Source organism: Epinephelus lanceolatus, chromosome 17, assembly GCF_041903045.1.
Source record: "Epinephelus lanceolatus isolate andai-2023 chromosome 17, ASM4190304v1, whole genome shotgun sequence".
In the NCBI taxonomy this organism is placed as follows: Eukaryota; Metazoa; Chordata; class Actinopteri; order Perciformes; family Serranidae; genus Epinephelus; species Epinephelus lanceolatus.
Genome location: NC_135750.1, coordinates 39530992 through 39551604, shown reverse-complemented (window position 1 = coordinate 39551604; position 20613 = coordinate 39530992). Strand labels below are relative to the sequence as shown.

Genomic DNA, 20613 nt, shown 5'->3' with positions numbered 1-20613 from the left:
ATAAACGATAGAGCGCATGCGCACGAGCACGTGCTTTATGGCATTATTTTAACTTTTTTTTCACGGTTGAGCACGCTGATTAGCAGAAACAAACAAACATGGAGGAAGACGAAAATGGACGTGACACAGAATGGGGTAATTCCCAGAGACAACAAGGTGATAACGAGGACCAACCAACACAACAAGACGAGGAGCTTGTACATAAAAAAGGGGCTACTTCGATAGCGTGGATGTGGTTTGGATTTAGACACGAACCAGAAAACCGTAGTTTGTAAAGTATGCCGCAGCCCGGTCCCAACAACGGACTCAAACACTACCAACCTATTTTATCACCTGCGCAAGAATCACGAGAAAAAGTCCCGAGAGAGTCAATGTTTGAAAGCCGCAAAAGCACAGTCGAGTAACGTTGACGATGTTACAAAGAAACCAAAAGCTCAGACGTTACAAGAGGCTTTTACCCGTGGCACACCATACAGCAAAGACTCTCAAAGATGAAAGCAGATAACTACTGCCGTTGCAACGCACATCTGCGAAGATAAGACTCCAATTTACACGGTTGAGAAACGGGGGTTTTGTGAGTTGGTGAAAACACTCGATCCAAGATACACAATGCCAAGCCGTAAACACTTCAGTCAAGTAGTCTTGCCTGGCTTATATGACGAGTGCCGGGCCAAAGTGGAGGAGGAAATACACACGGTGATGTACTACGCTACAACAACAGATATGTGGTCGAGTCGAACAACACATCCATATATGGCCCTGACGATACACTTTGTCGACAAAGACTGGAACCTCCGCAGTCGGTGTTTACAAACAAGTTATTTCCCAGATGACCACATGGCAGAAATGCTGGCCAGAGGTCTCAGAGAAGCTCTTGAGTCTTGGGGACTGCATGAGGACCGCCTGGTCTGTGTCACCACAGATAACGCCACCAACAACATCCTTGCACTTCAGCTGAATGACTGGACACGCCTACAGTGCTTTGGCCACCGTCTTCATCTAGCCATTGGTGAGTGTCTACCTCTAAATCGATGTAAACAATATGTTTAAATTTCAGCCTATGGAAATATTTTAGTTATAGTAACAGCCATGAATGGTGAAATCATCCTGCAATTGAGTTTCTGAACATTCAAAAGCTAAAAATACAGAATATTCCACCTGACTTTGTAGTCATGATGCATCCTCTGTGCACCTCTATACAAAACAATAAAATATAATTTATACATTTACATTTTGATAGAAAAGATACCTATAAGATATCTATAATAAATAAGATACCTACAAGACCTATAAGATACCTATAATAAATAAATAAATAAATAAATAAATATATATATTAGACATTATAACATTATATTTACTTTTTCTTTATTTTATTTACACAGGAAGGAGTGTGAAACTACCCCAAGTGGAACGAGCAGTCGGTGTCTGCAGAAAGATTGTGGCTGCCTTCTCCAATTCATGGAAGAGAAGATGGGAACTGGCCAAGGCTCAAGCAGAACAAAAGCCACCATTGCCCCCTCATCAGCTGATCACAGAAACCCCTACCAAGTGGGGCTCGATGCAAGAGATGGTTGAAAGAATCATCGAGCAGGAGAAAGCTATCTCACACATCCTCCGTGCAGACAAGAAAGCACGTCACCTGGTCCCAACTTGGCAGGACATGGACATGCTGGAGTCCATGAACAAGGTACTGAGTCCTCTCAAGGAGTTTACGGATGCCTTGTCTGGGGAGCACTACCCAAGTGTTTCCTACTTGAAACCTGTCCTCCATCTGTTCAACAACCAGATACTCAAGCATCAGGATGACGACACTCCGCTCACCACAACCATCAAAGAGAGCATACTAACCTACCTAAATGAGAAGTGTGATGACCAGACAACCGAGGAGCTGCTTGACATGGCTTCTCTTGTTGACCCTCGTTTTAAAACCACATATATCAAACAAGAGAGGGTGGACTACATGAAGACAAGACCTGCTGCAGAGCTGCAGAGGCTGGTGGCTGAAGAAGCAGCGGCAGCCCCCCTTCCACCAGCTACAGCTGTCAGAGATGAGGATGAGCCAGAGGAGGTTCCTGCTAAGAAGAAGAGTTTGAGCAGCTACTTTAAAAAAGCAGCAGGCCAGGCAGGCCATCAGTCAAGCAGAGAGTCCACTGAAAAGGAGCTCAACCTCTATCTCCAACTGGATGCTGGTCCAGACACAGACCCACTGGAATGGTGGAGGCAGCATGAGGCACATTTCCCCCGAGTGGCCAAGCTAGCAAGGAAATACTTGTGTATCCCTGCAACAAGTTTCCCATCAGAGTGGGCATTCAGCGCAAGTGGGAACATTGTTACATGCCAGAGGTCAGCACTTAAACCAGCAAGAGTTGACCAGCTTGTATTCCTGGCACTCAACCTGTAGAAGCCTGAGATTCAGCAACACAAGGCAAAAAATTGAAATGTTGCTGCCAAATATCTGATTTATTTCTTTTTTTAAATCTTTGGATGTTTTCATATCCATGCTACTTGAAGGAGTTTTGTTTATTTGTTATATTATACAGTATATATTTTTGAATATATTGTGATCCTTATTTAGCAGCTGCACTTTAAACTTGGAAGGGTTCCATGTTTACATTTGGTATTTTGTATGCCAATATTTTCTTTATGCCTGTATTTATTTTAATTTGCTGTTACCATTGACACTTGAAGAAGTGTTTTTTTTTCTACTTAGATTTTGAATTTATATTGTGAGCCTGATTTTGCTGCTGCACTTTGGAACTTATGTTCCATTTTTACATTTGGATTTCAAACTTGAGTGTTGTTTTTTACTTGTTATATTGTGACCCATACTTTGCTGCTACACTTTAAACTCAGAAGTGTTCAATTTGTTATTTTATATACCCATCATTACCAATATTTGTTAGGCAAATATTCACATTTTAGGCCTAAAGTATTTTTATTTAGACTACCTCTAAACAAAGAATATTTTGAAGCAACATGATCAGGGTGGTGGTGTTACCAAGTAGGCTACATGTTGGATCATTTTGTTGAAAATGCATGGTGAAATACTCCTGCAATTGACCTTCTGAGCATTTAAAAGTTGGAAAATTGGCACAAAGGTTCTAAATAAAAGAGATTTAGTAGCTTTATTTGTGAGTATATCATTTCAAAATGCATTTCCATGTGGTAATTTTATATAAACTATTCATTCATTGAATTTACAGAAAATGTGCTATATCGGGATATATATCGTTATCGGGATATAAAATAAGCTATATCGGGATATGAGATTTTGGTCATATCGCCCAGCCCTACTTCCACTACCTCAATACTGTTTTGGGACACCACTAGCCTAAATGTGAACGCGCACAACCAAGTGCAAGTGGGTATTTCTAGGGGTGTGGGTATTGGGACAGGCCCAAAATCTGACTTGCACAGATGGAGCTTGATGGAGTCTTAGCTCAAGAGTGAGTGCTATTAAAATGAACATCCTTCCCCACCTACTCTATCTCTTCAGAAATCTGCCGATAGAGGTACCCGATAGCCAATTTAAGGAAAGGGACAAATGGATTTCAAGGTTTTGCTGGCAAGGGAAGACACCAAGGATCAGATTTGCAACATTACAACTGGCAAAAGAAGATGGGGGAATGTCCCTCACCTGCTTAAATAATTACTATTATGCTGCCCAGTTAACAACTCTACTCTACTGGTGTAACAGTGACAACAAGGCAAACTGGAAGGACCTGGAATTCAGACTTGTGGAGGGGTTTCCTCTACAGTCTGTAATGGCGGACAAGGGACTGATGGAACGACTGGAGACAACAGGGCACTCATGGACTAATCACACTTTGAAATTATGGCAAATGGTGATCAAATCATGTGGTATTCAAAAAATGCTGAAACTATTTAGATGGTGTGCTTACAACACAGATTTCCTTCCCAATAGAGGTGATGGTGAATTTAAACAGTGGACAGAGAGGGGTTAACTAATTTTATGACATTTATACATAAGGACTCAGTTCACAGTTCTAAATTTTTGCAGGACAGTGTAGAGGAACAGCTTCCCTTGAACCAGTATTATCAATGAACAAGACCCACAAGACCATCGGCGGTCAAATGTTTAGGACTCACCCCTGTATTACCCCCAACTGGACAAAAAACTTCTTTCAGCCATCCTTAGGCCAAAAGAGGTAAAAAGTCACTTGGGATCCCTCAAGTTTCAGATGCCATCTTCAAGTATCCAGCCTTGGGACAAAACGCGGTGATTAACGACCCACTAGTTGTCGTAAGACCATGCCTCTTTTCTCAACCACATCCTGTCCATTCGCATTGCCCCGGGGAAATCACACCCTCCCCTCTCTTACCAAATGTTTCTGTGTGACAAAATTGAAATGTCTGTTGGAAGTGAATTTATACATTTTATCCATGTATATATTTGGAGTTAAAATATAGTTGGATTTATTAATCAACCTGTTTTCATGAATATGTGCTTCCTCATTTTGTTTTTCATTATATGTTGCAACTATAGGTTAGTCTAGAGTAGTGTTGTCACGATACCAAAATCTTTGTTTCGGTACCAATACCAATATCAATTTCAATACTTTTCGATACTTTTCGGTACTATTCCTAAGGAAAAGTCATTTTTGATACAAACCTTTAGAACAATAAATAGTAGAGGTGTAACGGTACCAAAAAATCATGGTTCGGTAAGTACCTCGATACGGACATCATGGTTTGGTTGCTCAAATGTTTCACCAAGTTTGTGTTGTCTTGTGTTGTCTTCCTTTGCGAGGCAGACTTTCTCCTGTCTTTTTTCACATGCACCAGCTGCGAATGTTGATACAGGTGTTGTCATACACACCACTTGTGAATATGTGCTCCAATAGGAACAAGGAAGGCATTTGTGTGCATAAATGAATTAAATAGATTAATGAATTGAATCAATTTAAAAAGTACCGGTATTTTCCAAATGCAGTATAGTACCGTTTGGAATACTCTAGTACCGCGGTACTATTTTAGCACCGGTATACCGTGCAACATTAGTCTAGAGTGTGTATATTTGAAGCAGTTTTACATGTACTTTGCTGATACACGTGGTATAATAATTGTATTCATTTTAATTGGATGTTAAGAACCGATTTTGACCATAATGAGAAGAGTATGTGCCTATCGCATGCAACATGTCAAAGTATACAATCTCATATAATAAAAAGCATTAAGTTTCTTTTGGAATAAAGTAATAAGCCTATTTTACAAATAAGAAGACCGCCTTTTCAGACCTGCCCACTTTGCCTGGTTAAAAACATGTTTTTTCTCTCTCTCTCTCTCCTTTTTGACTCTTTTCTTTTACTTCTCTTCCTTCCTCTTTTTCATATTTTAGCCTCTCTTATATTTATGTTTTAGTCACGCTTTTATACTCTCACGATCAAAGTTATTTTAAACTTTTAAAGTTACAATGTGTAATTTACGTGGTTGTTTATTAGCAAATACCAACTATTGCCTTCATAAATATATATTTACTAAATTGTAATGCAATTCACATACAAATGGAAGCTTTCTCATAGAACGATTTCTCTATATATACACAGGCAGGGCGCAGTCTGCTCGAGGCTGCCCTCTTGCGTCACCATAGTTGAATACAGTGGCCGAAAGGGATATACGCGCTTTGCCTTTCGCGTATACCTAGAACTTGCCGTCACTGGAGACGGTTAAGGTGAAGATCAGTCCGGGGCGCTTCTGCGTGAACCTGCTTTGTACTTTTATGATTCTGTCGCACTTTAAATGGAGGACCACACATATGTTTTGCCCCATAAGAGGGAAACCACGCCACCAAATAAAAGAAAAAGATCAAATAAACGAGGATGGGACAAAACGCGAGTGAATATCAGCATTGCTTATTCCAGGTGGAAAGAACTCCTGAAGGAGGAGGATTTCACAAGGGATGCGGAAGTGGCCTGCTTTCTGCTAGACAGGTAATTCAGTCTGATATTTTAAAATCATTTTGGCTTCATGTTTGCAACTACTTTTCCCTCTTGTCTAAGTTCGAGTGATGGCTACACTTACGTGCTAATGTTATCCTAGCATTGGCTAACGTTATCCCAGAGCTACAGCTAAATGGTTAGCCTAGCCTACAGCTTAATCTGTTGATTCCTCTCGTGCTGCTGCGAAGGCTGCCACCCTCTCCTCCTCCTCTTCCCTCTGGGTAGCCAAGACACACCTCTTTGCCTGACTGTTCCTGCACCGCCTCCTCGCCCCCTTCCTCATCTCCCTGTGTCCTGTGGAAGAACACTCTGGAAATGCATATAATTGTACCAACCTATATTTGCCGCACTGTGCCGTGACTATCACATAAAACGTGTTATTTTAGCATTGCTGTGTTAATGCTTGTGTTACCAAAACAATTAAAAATAAAACACTACTAACATATATCTCACACATAACCTATATCTCACTGGTAAGCTATAACATATTGTAACATGGTTTAGATTCTTAAATAAATATTCACCTCATCGCTAGATACTCCTGAAAAACTCGAAAAACTCTGCTGTCTGCGCAAGGCTTTTTGTCCTACGAGGCCACCGTCACTTACCCGACGGGAGGGGTGAGTGATTGAGCGCGAGTGAGCGCTGCAATCTTCACTGTTACTCACCATTTTTACACACTGAGGCTTTAAGTTTTGCTTATCCAGTTCTTTTATCTCCAGTGTTTAACATTTTTATGCGCGTTAATAATAACTTTGATAACAATATCGAACAGTAAACGATATTGTTTTCACCATTATTATAAGCGAGTAATTATAACAAAGTTGACAAGTGCCCTTTTCGACGTGCCTCTTCACCCAAAGATTCATCAGACCCAGTGGCCGCCAGCCACTTGTCACAGTAGTTCTTGTGCTAAACCCAAAGGCTTTTTGCGGTGTAAGGAAACCGACATTGGGGGCACCCACAGGACGTCGCAGGGTCAACCGCTCCCCCCACCACAGTGCGCCAGCCGGTTTCATTCTGCTGGAAAGTCTGGGAGTTGCAAAGTGACAGTCCGGGGCCCTAGGAGAAACGGCTGCTTGATTCGCTGCTAAGGAGGGAGGCAACCATCACACCAGTTGTTTAAATGTGTAGGCTAATATAGACCTGTTAAAAGTTTAATAGAGCCATTTCTTAACTTCACGATGGTGACTCTGCCCAGCAGCTTGTTCCTCGTCGTTGCAGACAGCCAGCTGCGGGTAACGGGGGATGATACAGGTCAACTCCAGGATTTCAGCGGTCAGATACTCCAGCACAGCCAGCAGGTAGATGGGGGCGCCGGCACCGACACACTCCGCATAGTGTGCTTTTGTGCAGCAGCCTGTGAACACAGCCAACTGGAAACTGGAGCCCAGCACAGGAGGAGCGGGTCTTTGCCTTGGCTCTGGCTTTTCCTTCGGTCTTCCGCGGCCACTTATTTTTCTGATGCTCTCTAAAGTCGGGACAAAGTGGGTTCTTCTGATAGCCAAAATGTTCCCACACCACCGACTTCGTCCTATTCGCCGGTGGGAAAAGTTCAGCTTCGCCTCCTCCAGCCATGTTTGCAGTTTGCACGTGATTTATACTGATTACTGACGAGTACTGACTGACTGTCATGCAGTCATGCAGTCATGCAGTCAGTCAGTCAGTCAGTCAGCACTAGAGATGCTAATATGTCATGCTGGAGGCAGTGCGGTTCACGGTTGGCAAACCATTATCACATATTCTGGGACTGCCCCAAATTGAAACCATTTTGGAAGGGCGTTCATGACTCTTCAAGTAAAATGTTTGGCACACAGGTTCCTCTGGACTTTGAAACTCTGTATCTGGGCCGTGTTTCTTTTTTGGACCAAAGGAAGGATATAAGACTATTACAAATCCTCTTAACGGCAACTAAAAAATCTATCACTAGGAGGTGGCTAAATCCAGCACCACCAACAATAGATGATTGGCTTGGAATAGTTTTAGAAATATTCAAAATGAAAAAAAAAAAAAAAAACATATTGTTTAAAGGAGCAATAAGCGAAATTATTTCACCGCTAGGTTCGCTGTTGTGCACTACCTGTAGAGCAAAACAAAGCGGTCCCGGTGTTTCTTCCGCAGGCTCCGCTTCACTCAGCTTCACTCACTACTCTATATACCCGCTGCTTCTTCCCACATTAACCTGAATAACAAATCAGGGCTCGGTGCTCTGGTTGGATCCAAACAGAGAGCCGCTAGCTGGGAAGCTAACGGAGGCTAACTGGCTGTGTTAGCAGCTGAGTGAAGTGGAGCATGAGGAGGAAGCACCGGTTAGCCCCCGCTTTCACTGCAGGCAGATTCACTCGCCACAGGGGCGAGGAAATAAAACCTAAACAGCCAACTTAGTTTAGCAGTTAGCAATGTCTTTCACTCACTCTCGGTCTCTGCTGTGTTTAGCTATTTCCCCGCTTTCCTGTTAGCGTCAGCACTACTCGGCTACCACGCTAACGCTCCAACTCCAACTGAGCCGGGAGCCGGGCTCACAATCTCATGGAGAAGAGTTGGAACGTTAGCATGGCAGCCCATTAGTGCTAACGTCCCCACGCTTCTCTGCCAGGCTCAGTGAGTCGGAGCCAAGAAGCGTGGGGACTAGTCGGCTGCTACTGCAGTAACTTACAGCTATGGAGCGCTTCTACCAGCTCTTCTAGTCACTGAGCCTCCATTTATTACAGGTACCATCATCATTGAAATACGCAGGGGAATAGCTAAACACAGCCGCCAGGCTGCCCGCCAGGCTACATTTCACAATGCTAATTGCAAATGTTAGCTGGGTTGCCGGGCTACTCACCTAACACAACCGTAACACCTGACCCATTGCTGGGACCGAGCCGCTAATAACTCTAATAACATTTAATTGAATCGACATAGCGACATGTCCTTAACGTTACTGTAACACTAATTAAAACAGACATTTGACTTTATGTTGTACCTGTCCAGGAGAAGAAGAGCTAGCTCTGAGTCAGATTGTAGCCCCTTTAGCTCTTGCAGTGCTCTCCACCTTGGAAATGCAAGGCCAATGTTAATCCGAGTTCTGTCCCTTTCTTTATCCGACAACTTCTTCGCCAACAACCGTTGTTTCTTTAGAGGTAATGTCAGATCCTGGTCGTCTTCAGGTGGACGTTCCGCTCTCTGCCATTTCATTTCGAAAATACGCGCTGCCATTGCTCACTGGCTGTAGCCTTTTATAGGGAGGGAGGGCTAAGGGCTCCGAGAGGAGGAGGAGGAGGAGGGGGGGGATTCACATGAACGTACATGAACGCGCAGCCGGACCGGCTTGTAAACAATGGGCTGGAGATCAACAGAGAGAGAGGGTGTGTGAGGTCATGCTATACTCCAGATGAAATTACACCTCTAGTTCTTCACATAGCATTTTTTTTAATTCCTGCAATCTATAAATGATGAATTTCGCTTATTGCTCTTTTAAGAACCCAAAAAGATAAATTCTATCTATGGAACAAATGGATCACATATATAACCCCTATCAGAGCTGACTTTGTCTGAGCCTATAGTCCGTTAGACTTTACTTTAATTTATTTATTTTGTTCTATTATTTCTTGTCACTCCATTATCTGACCTGGCTGGCAACATAATCTCCCACTGTTAAATGTAAATAGTTGCTTGTGTGATTTCTTGTTTCTATTCTTACATACTAAAAACTGCGAAGATCAACACTGTGAATGAAGTTGCAGCTACTGTTATGTTACAATCTTGTCTTTCCAAATAGATATAATTAAAATAAATAAATAAATAGATGAATCAGTTATTGGAAAATGCAACCTTTACCTGAGGTGATCGTTTCCCTTTAAATCTATTGCGACGCAAGCTAAGTCATGCGTCATGGAGCTAAGGAGAGAATCTGCTGTGTGGAGGTATTTCACACCATTTCAACTGCTGTTGCACAATTGTTTATTTTGGTTAAAAATAAAAAGTTCATCATTGCATTCATCTGTTTCATCTTGTTTCATTTTATCTTAGGAAAGAACTGTGTAGTCATCAATGCCTGATGCTTCTTGTCTTTTCTGTTCTACATGTAAAGGTATATAGCTTTTGAGGCCAACCATGGTATCGGATCAGTATCGGGTATCAGCTGATACTCAAAGCCACAGCATCGGGATCGGTATCGAAACTGAAAAAGCTGGATCGGTGCATCTCTATAGATTGTGGAACTATTTTTTCAGCTGCCTCACACCCGTGTGTAAACTTCTGGTTGATTGTTCGTTTGACCCTACAGCGTTATACACTCCAGCCCACGACACTTTCGCTGAGCTAAAAGACTACAATGACTACAACCTAGTGCTGCACGATTTGATAAAAATGTGTGATTGCGATTTTGGTGGACAATATAGCGATTTGCGATTGCCATTACGATATAATAAATAAATGGCATCATGAGTCTTCTTGTTTGATTCAGTGTTTCCCCTACATTATATTAGGGGAGCACTGACCTGACCTGACATAGTTATTTCATATGGACAGTGTGTAAATGACCATAAACAGAGTGCTGTTACGCACAGTCAAATATGCTGCTTGCACAGCAGTGCAGCACGGCGCTGTACACACACTCAGTTGGAGAGGAGTCTGTGTTGCATTCAGGCGTTGTCATGTAAATGACAAATACCAGCATGTGAAAAGGCCATAGCACAACAGAGCAGCATGTCAAGTGGGCCGAGCCTGAGCAAAATTTTGCTCAATATTTCATTTGTTATTATGTAGTTTGTTATGGAGTCCGTGATTTTCCTGTGTCTCTTTGAGGTCTTGTCATATGGCGTGACACTTACAAATGTATGCCTAATTGTGCTTTCTTGTTGCTTTATGAGGCTCTGGCGGCTTCCAGTTGTCTCTTTGTCTTTAACATTACTTGGCTTGGCTTTCTCTCGCATGCGTTCTTCGTTCTTTTCTCTGTGCTGTCTCAAGTGTTGATATAGATTGGTTGTGTTGCCGCGGGACGTGGTGACTTTAACGTTAAAAGTTTTACACAGCACGTCTTTCTGTTCAACGTCGCCGTACCTGAATCCAAAGTATCGCCATATAATAGACATTGGGGTTTTTTCGCCACCAACTCAGCGTGTTTTTGGTCGTGCTCATGCTTTTCTTCGCATCCATGTTGGTCACAGCACAACAATGGTCATCTGACCATACGTGCTGCACACACCAGGATAGCTTGTGGGCATAATGACAACACACTCCACCAGGCATGAAAATGGATCAGGGGTGAAAAAGGTGAGAAGGATACGAGACCCAGCACCTGCTAGAGGGTCCCAGGGTTATGCTCCTCGATTGTTTTTTTGGTGGACAACAAAAAAATTTACTCTAGTGGTGGTCACATGCAGAATTACAAGATTGCACAAAAACAAAAAGTATGAATGTATAATTAAGTGCAAATAAAGAATCTTTATATGTTCGCATATGTTGTATAAGAGACGAGACCAGGGGCAGACTGCAACAAAAATTCAGCCTGGGACATTCAGGCACACCAGCCCACACACCGGCCCACACACCAACCCACACGTTTCTACCTATAATCCTCTATATGCTTGTACACACTACACAAACACTTTCCCCAGAATCAACTGCATAAGAAAATGAGCAGTTATTGTTTAATTCCAGACTCTAAAATAAATGAATTGGCCACAAATGGCTGTGTGCTTATTATTTAACTTAAAATAAGAGCATATGACTCTATCCTAATGCATCTAATTTTATGCACAATATAACTGTCTGCCCTGTCCTGCCCAGCCCTGCTCGTGTATTACATAAGCCCAATTTATATATCCATGGCTCACAGCCATGAACTAAGGAGGTATTCATTGGGCAATAGGCCCTATAGTCAACTTTTAGTCAACTTATTACTACAACAAAAAAATCTCAATTAATACTACTGAAAAGGTTTTCCTCTGGCTAAAATGTAATGCATAGAAGGCTATGCCTTCACACTGCACCTGTCATATTTCTGGTCTCATCCTCCTCCTCATCACGACTGGGGTTAGTCTGTCCCTCAGCTTTATTGTCCTTGGGACTGGGAGCACCACCCAACGTTAATTACATGCATCCACAGGAAAAAACGCAAGCACATATTTTCTTTTAGGACAGGTTTAAATCATAATGACTCAATGCAATACCTAGTAGGCTAGTTGGCCTCTTGAAACGGACACCTAGAAGAAATACACAATTTGCCAAAGCCAAACTTGCACATTACACACTCACTACTCACTTACTACTCACTCACTCACTAGCTAACGTTAATACACCTGCTATAATGGTGGCTCCAGCTCCATCTCCGTCATTAGCAACACCAGCAGCCTCAGCCTGTCAACCAATGCCGCGGCCAAACAGGTCGGTTATTTTGGAGCACTTTGCTGCCTCTTCTTCTAAAGATTTAAGTTTTTTTATTTGAGTTTTTTCCGTGCCACCCTTTTACAGGCTTTATCCATGTCAAACTAGCCTGGTCTGCCATGAGTAATGACTGATGACTGCGGCTGAGCCAATCAGATTTAAAAAAAAAACGAGAGCCTCTTTTGTATAGGGTTAGGGTTGTAACATTAGTAATGTTAGTACCAAAGTTAGCCATCTAACGTTAGCTAACAATTCGTGTTTCGTTAACATGACTTACCTCAGGCTTTGGGACTGTCACCAACAACCAAAACAACCAAAACTGCTATACATTGTGGCCACTTATGGGTATTGCGACATATGTGTCTCCAGTCCATAGATATTTATCTCAATGTGCACTCTAGGTGCCTGGTTCTCTCTCTCTCTCTCTCTCTCTCTCTCTCTCTCTCTCTCTCTCTCTCTCTCTCTCTCTCTCTCTCTCTCTCTCTCTCTCTCTCTCTCTCTCTCTCTCTCTCTCTCCCTCTCTCCCTCTCCCTCCCTCTCTCTCCCTCTCCCTCTCTCTCTCTCTCCCTCTCCCTCTCCCTCCCTGGATGGGGTGTCGTGGTCGTGCTACTGCCATGGTCCTGCCTGATGCCTCCTACTACTGCTGTTATTATTAGTCATCCTTGTACTGTCATTATACACGATACATATGATTATTGTCACATACCTAGAATATCATCTATTAATATATACCTACCACCAGGCATGAAAATGGGTCAGGGGTGAAAAAGGTGAGAAGGATACGAGACCCAGCACCTGCTAGGGGGTCCCGGGGTTATGCTCCCCGATTGTTTGTTTTTTTTCACCTTGCCAATCCCTGCTTATTGATCTTCCTGAATACATCTGCCAGATGGAATGAAACCTCTTGTCCTTTCACCTCTACTTTAGCTTCCAATTTAAGCCAAGACCAGTTCCAGCTGCACTTTATCCCTGTATCCAGTTGTTTAACAACAAGAGCATCTTTCTCTCCTAACACACTCTTTCTGAAAGAAAAACAATTAGCTAATGTTAGTTTAACTAGGGTTAACTTGTTAAGTGGGTTAGCCAAAGTTAGCTGTTAGCTAATATAGCTAGCTGTGCCTGTAACACACACAAAAAACATTATCTAGCATTAGCAAACATTAGATAATCAACCACACTGAGAATGACACATCTAAACTTAGCAAGCTATGTTAGCTAGCTAACAGCTCGCTAGATAGCTAGCTAGCTAGTCTAACTAATGTTAGCTGAATAGGCTGCCGACGCTGACGTTAGTAGATATCTGTACTGTATCCGGTTACAGGCTGCCACTCCAAAATATCGCCATTCCGAAGGGTCGCCACTGCGAAATGTTGCCATTCCGATGGTCCGCCATCCCGAATTCTGGTCCCTGAGTCCTGACAGTAAGCTATGGCGAGCCTGTAGAAGCCGTATTTCCCATGCATGTCAGCAATTTTCACCGGGGACGCACGCGAGTAATTCAGGCTGACATTACCTGTTTTTCAGCTAACTCCCCTGGTAATTTTATTAAAAAGCACAGCATATATGCCCACAGTAGGTTATTATTATTATTATTATTATTATTATTATTATTCGGTCTTATAAGAGTGGGCTACAATGAGTACCGGGCCATCAAATCACAGCATCCGCGGTGAGAGGACACGGAATTGTGTGCGCTTTTACACACGGGTCTAGACGATCACGGATATTTGATGTGGGAAAGATGTAGCCAGATGTATTACCTGTTTTAAAGCGGCACCGAGATACGTGGCTTGCCCGTCTGTCTGTCCGTAGCACGAGTCATGTGCGCCACTTCGCCACTTGTGATTTAATGGCCCGGTACTCATTGTAGCCCACTCTTATAAGACCCAATAATAATGATGATAATAATAATAATAATAATAATAATAATAATAACAATAATAATAATAATGGTAACAATAATAATAATAATAATAATAATAGTAAGTTACTGTGGACCTATATGCCATGCTTTTTAATAAAATTACCAGAGGAGTTAGCTGAAAAACAGGTATTGTCTGCCTGAATTACTCGCAAGCATCCCCGGTGAAAATCGCTGAAATGCATGGGAAATACAGCTACTGTCAGGACTCGGAACAGAATTCAGAATGGCGGACCCTTTGAAAAAAAACGAGAAAGGGCTGCTACTCCAATTAATGAAAATGAATTTTCGGAATGTCGACCCTTCGGAATGGTGGACGACCCCCCTCATGGGCCTCGCTGTATTGGCTCCATTTCATTAATAGATCCATGATTGGCTCCCTTCACCAAGGAGTTTCACGTATGCACATTTTGTTTCAGCCCTTCATCCGTGCGCATACGTTCGCTGCGTCTACGTAATCTAGTGTCATTACTGTCTGTCCTGAATCTCTCTCTCTCTGGCTCTGTCTCAACTTCTCTCTCTGTCTCTCTTTATGTATCATTTTGTCATATGGATTACTGCAAATTTATTATGTTGATCTGTTCTATATGCATCTATTGTACGTCTGTCCGTCCTGGCTCTTCCTGAGGTTTCTACCAATTTTTTTGTCTGGTTTTTGGGGGGAGTTTTTCCTTATTCGCTGTGAGGGTCCAAAGGACAGAGGGATGTCGTATGCTGTAAAGCCCTCTGAGGCAATTTGTGATTTGAGATATTGGGCTTGATTGATTGATTGATTGAAAAGCGACCTACATGATCTCTTTGCAAGGTGGGGTGTCTGTACTGGTCACAACAACAAGGTTACAGTTGGTAAACAATGGAGGAGAATCTGGTGGTAGAAATTGCTGGATAACCAGAGCTATACGACTTTACAAACTGCAGTTACCACCATCTCAACAGAAAATAGCAGGTGTGGAAGCATATAAGTGCAGTACTTGGATCAACCATCATGGAGGTGAAGCTCCACGACCAACTGGTGGTACTCCCCGTGATCCACCCTCCTTTTTAGGGTCTCATGTATCCACACAGATCTGTTTACCTGTGCCCAACAAACTATTTGCTGACAGCCTCTTACCCTCAACCAGAGCTACAGCAAGTACCCTCTTTGTGGTGTGTGTGTGTGTGGGTGGGTGTACATCTTTTGCACAGCAGCAATCTTTGTCATTCGTCCTCGGAAGAGGTCTGTCGATAAATTTGCGCCCTCCTTGAGCCATGCCCACCTCCATTTATTTTTCACCCCTCTCTCCAGTTCTGCTGTATTAACACAGGGTTTAATATATTTTGCCTCCATCTCTCTGCCCTGCTCTACTCTACCGGTAGACTACTGCATCCACCTGTTGCCCAAAAAGCACACGGTAGTGTTTCCCCTAGGATGGAGTTGTAGCAGCGGAGGTGAAGCACATGCATGAAAAATAATTTTTTACATGCGTGAAACTTTTTTGTATATTTGCAAAGTACAGCCTGCTGGGATGTTTCTATGTATCTACTGGCACCAGAAGGGCTCTTTAGGACTAAGTACATACAGTACATTTGTGCACAGTAATGAGCAGGTGAAGTGTCTGTCTAGCTTACATATGAGGTGTCTCAAGATTTAGGAAAATACAATTGTATTGAATATAATAAAAGTTGACATGCTGCTGTTTTGTGCTACGATCTACGAGTGTTGGAAGTTGTTATTTACGTGACAACGCCCGAACGCAACAATGGCTCCACTCCAACAGTGCCGTGCTATGCTGCGTGCAAGCAGCGTGTTTGTCTGTGCTTTGATGGTTATTTACACACTGTCCATAACAATAACTTTGTCAGCTGACAAACTGCACCGGACTCGGGTCAGGTTTGGTCAGGAAAATGCGGTCAAGCTAACACAAGCTAATCATTCAAATGCAGTTCAATTGTCCATTTCTGTTGCACATTCACCCACACTCATTTGGATATGAGGCTGTTACGGACACCTAAACAACATGGGCATGGAAGTAGTGTGTTGAAACCCTGTCCGTGTGTGTCTATGTGTTTACATCAGTGTACATGCTGTTTTTAGACCCTCCCCACTCAGCTCTTATTGGCCAGCTGAGTTTGATAACACTATACCGCTTTTATTTCTGCTGTGAGGGTCCTAAGGACAGAGGGATGTCGTATGCTGTAAAGCCCTGTGAGGCAAATTGTGATTGTGATATTGGGCTTCATAAAATTGATTGAATTGATTGATTGATTGATTGATTGATTGATTGATATACTATTGGTGGAACTACCCATGTGCTTCACTGAAAATCAGAAGATGATTCGTTAAATGCTAACTTATGCCAAGTTGTTGCCACAAAAAAATAAATAAATAAATAAAAAAATAGAAATGTCCGTCAAGCCGGAAATCCGGTGCCATGCCGGAGTACTTTATGCCCTGCAGCTATCTGGTCAAGCCATGGATTTTATATGGTGGAAAGTAGTGGAAGGCAGTGAATAATTTTCCACAGAACCTGCTGAAGAAGAAATGCAAAACAACTCACACTTTTACTGTATATTTATGATGATTCAATTCCAGTTCCTCTCTTTCACCAGACTAACTTAATTGCCTCGTTAACTCATCAAAAACACACTTCATTTAAATGTGACCGTATCAAAATAAAACTCACTAAAACTGTCTTGATATGTGTCGTTAGTAGTTTAGTTAGTTCACTCTTCCTATTAACACTAACTCCGGTGTGCTCAAAATAATTCCTTATTGTGCCAAGTTAGATGTGAAAGCTCTGCAGCTGCAGGCCGGCTGTTTACAGTCATGTAACATTATTCCCACCTGACCTCTGGTGGCATGTGATGTGCACTACACAAAATATATAACGTCTGTGTTTTTGACAGTATTAAAAGTCCTACCGTTTGGATTTCTACACACCCTAGTACACTGTATACCATGATAACTCCCGAGCCTCGTATCCACGATATGTATGTGTGGTGCATCCATACAGTCAAGGTTAATACTCACACTCTGCGAGCCTTTTCCACTTCTTGTTTTGAAGGCAGATTGCGTCCATCAAACACCAGAACTGGTTTGATACTGAAGGTCAACAGCATGTCCACATATTTCATACAGTACCACACGTACCTAGGATGGGATACATTAAAAAATGCCAATATCAGTTCTACACACTACAGTCAATCCTCATTACAAGATTACTGTTAGAGCCAGTTATACAATAGAGAAGTAGTTGTACATCATTTTGCAGTATTTGATTTGCTAAGGTCAAGCACTTCAATAGTTCATTGAAGTATGCTTCATTAGGACAGTGTTAATTTGGCTGATAAAAACTTTGACATACATTTTTCGTCAATGAGGTTTTTACCATGACAAAAACAAGACGATGACAAGCTAAGAATAGATCTTAATAAAAACTAAGACGAAATCTGTTTCATTTTTTTGATGAGATGGATGAATCAGGGTTTACAATGAATCTGGGTACAAATCCTAGTTGTCTCAGATAAGTTTTTGAGAGCAATAGAGATGTTGGGCTTTTCAAATGATGATCAGTGTGTGCACGTAAATCACCCCCTAAACCTGTCACACACTGCTGAAGAAATGACAGTTTGTAAGTGTGTAGAAATTATTTGTAGTGGTAGAAAAAAATTGTCTAAATTACATTTTTATACAACCTGTCACCTTGATTCTAATTTCTGATACCTGAATTAGCGTCAGTGGATTAGTTTAGAGATAAACTAACAGAAAACATAATGACTAAAAGTTGACTAAAACGTTTTGAACTTTTGTTGACTAAAATTATTCTAAAACTATGAAGGATAAAAAATTGACTAAATTGTGACTAAAGCTAATTAGTATAGTAATTAATTAGAGTAATAAAATGCTTACTGATCAGTTGGTTCTCCTTTAGCAAGCTTATCCGCACATGAAAATGCTCCTTTATGCAGCCAACAATATGTGTCCACAGCCACAGTCTGGCCTTTGTATTTTTTCACATTGACAGGCTCTGCAGCATCTTTGATGAACTGCAGCAGTCCAGAGATTCCCATCGTCAGCTGCTGATTTTAGCCACACTGTTTGTTTCTGAAACTGTAAGAGAAATAATAATAAACACAACTTCTCACACTTTGGATGAGGAAAGGTATACCCACAACACAAAACAGCTACACACAGGAACTCAATTTCCATATATGCTAAGAATGTTGACATTGCAGATTTGTCGCTGTTGTTGATGTTTACCATCATGGCTCTAGGATGACAGAGCCTTTTCTGTGCAGCCCCTCAGCTGTGGGACACTGACAGGAAAACAGGCAGCAAAAAGCAGTTTTCTTTGATAGCATGATAGCATGTGTCGCACTGTAGACTAATTAACAGACAGATTAAACAGAATAGCAGCTCTGTGTCTCTCTTTTAGTGTTGCTGGAGAACCTGAGTGAGTGAGTGAGTGAGTGAGTGAGTGAGTGAGGCGAAGCTGTGCAGAGTTTGAGAGAGGAGAGATGCACACTGGTATGCGTTATGTAACACAACTTGACCCTATATTCATATAGACGGTGTTGTCTTAATTTATACCTTGCTTGAAAATATATTGATTTATTGTACATAGTCATTATATCACCCAGCTCTAATGGGGTATTTATCCATAGCCAATGTGCCAGTGCCAGTAGATGTCAGTCAGCATGCCCACCAATTTGGACAAGCAGGCAAGAGTCCAACACAGAAGCAAGGCAATTTACTGCTGAGGAGGGGTCAGCAACAAAACTTAATTTAGCCACCTAAAAAAAAAGTCCCACCTATTATTAACATTATCAGTTTAAGTGTATGCAACATTGAGAGTATTTTCACCACTTTACCTTACCATCAGACAGCCAATTTTAACAGGGAGGCGGTTAGTGTCTTCAGTTACCTATCTATGCTCTTGTCAAAGCCACAACACACCATTTAAAAGATATACAGATATACAGTTATTTTAGCTCGCTTACATTACATGCAGATGCTACTAGTCTACCACTGTTTCAATCAGTTCGGTAGTTTGTTATTGTGTGACTTTGTTGAATCTAACCAAGCATTTTAAACGCCAAAGTCACAAAACAACACACACAAATTAACTGTTCAAGGCAGTGATAGACCAGCAGCTCTTGTGTTCAGCAATGATAAATCACTATTTTCTCAACGGAGTCTGGCTTTGAATACAGCTATAGAACTGCTTCATTTTCCAGCTGGAAATCACTAACATTAAGGTAACGCAATAAATATATTCTGCATATAGCGTATACATTGGCCGATATTGATTTTTTTAGGCAGGACATTTTAAGGTGGCTAAAATATGTTTTGTTGCTGACCCCTCCACAGCAGTAGATTGCTCAGCTTCTATGTCAGACTCCGGCCTGCTTATCCAAACTGGGGACTTCTACTGCATACAATATAGGCCCTACTGTCTATGGAAAACCTCATATAACGTTAACCCCAGTTCAAAAAAGGAACTATCCCTTTAACGAAGGTAACGTTAATGTAACCTTAACGTTAGTTATCCGTTAAAGTTATTTCCTTCTGTCCTCATCCACCAAAATCTGTTTGGGGAACATATGTGCGCCAAATTTGACATAAAATCTCAAAAAGTATACATGCCACCGAGTTATGTCATATGGCATGTGTATGTTTGTTAATAAGCAAGTCAACATTAAGTTGGAATATGTAATATGGATTTTTTTAACTTAACGACGTGGATCGTTTCTTCGCTAACATACTCGTAACGGTGGTGGCAAATGACGTCCATGTAACGTTAGACTACAATAAGTCAAAGATGACACACACACACTTACCTAGACAACACGCAGGGGCAATATACTGTCAAATTCAGTAAATGTCACATTAAAGTTTCCTCTTTCCTGTGACTTTTATCCACACAACACTATAGCTGCAGCGAGTTTAGTTTTAGCGGCAAACTAAGGAATTCAGTAAGAGCTTCTGCTATTGGCCAGATGGACCGGGGATGAACCAATAATACCTAACTGCAGCCACTGCTACCAAAAGGGGTGCGCTCCAAAACATGACCGCTACAGTACGTTAACGTGTTGCTGTGTGAGCTACCTGTTTATTGTTTACTGTGGTACAACTCAGCCTCAACAACAACTCCCACGCTACCTGCTCCTATGGTGGCCATCACCTGTCAGAGATTAGTGACATACTGCTGCCTCTCCATGCGCTACATGTACAGCCAGTGTCCCCACCCTCGCTTTTATGAAATGTGGTACGCCGGTGCATATGCCAAGCCTGCCAGCAGAAAGGCATGCGTACAGCTCCATAGACTATACGTAGACGCCGCATCGAGTGGGTTTGCCCTCTGCTGCGATACGTCA

General features: G+C 41.9%; 2 protein-coding genes across 2 annotated transcripts in view; one reads left to right on the top strand and one right to left on the bottom strand.

Annotated features, from left to right (window-relative positions):
* Positions 1–20212, bottom strand: part of exo1 (exonuclease 1) — a 73687-nt gene extending 53475 nt beyond the window's left edge. Inside the window, exons 1-3 of the mRNA XM_033614085.2 lie at positions 20077–20212; positions 18146–18346; positions 17267–17386 (exon numbers count right to left, since the gene is read on the bottom strand). Coding sequence (XP_033469976.1) covers positions 17267–17386; positions 18146–18306 — 281 coding nt within the window. The 5' untranslated portion in view covers positions 18307–18346; positions 20077–20212. The remainder of the gene's footprint in view (positions 1–17266; positions 17387–18145; positions 18347–20076) is intronic.
* Positions 610–2404, top strand: LOC144458417 (E3 SUMO-protein ligase ZBED1-like). The gene is made up of 2 exons (XM_078160880.1): positions 610–1009; positions 1386–2404. Exons 1-2 carry the CDS (start codon positions 610–612, stop codon positions 2402–2404), a joined length of 1419 nt encoding a protein of 472 aa, XP_078017006.1.
* Positions 20213–20613: the final 401 nt, after the last annotated feature.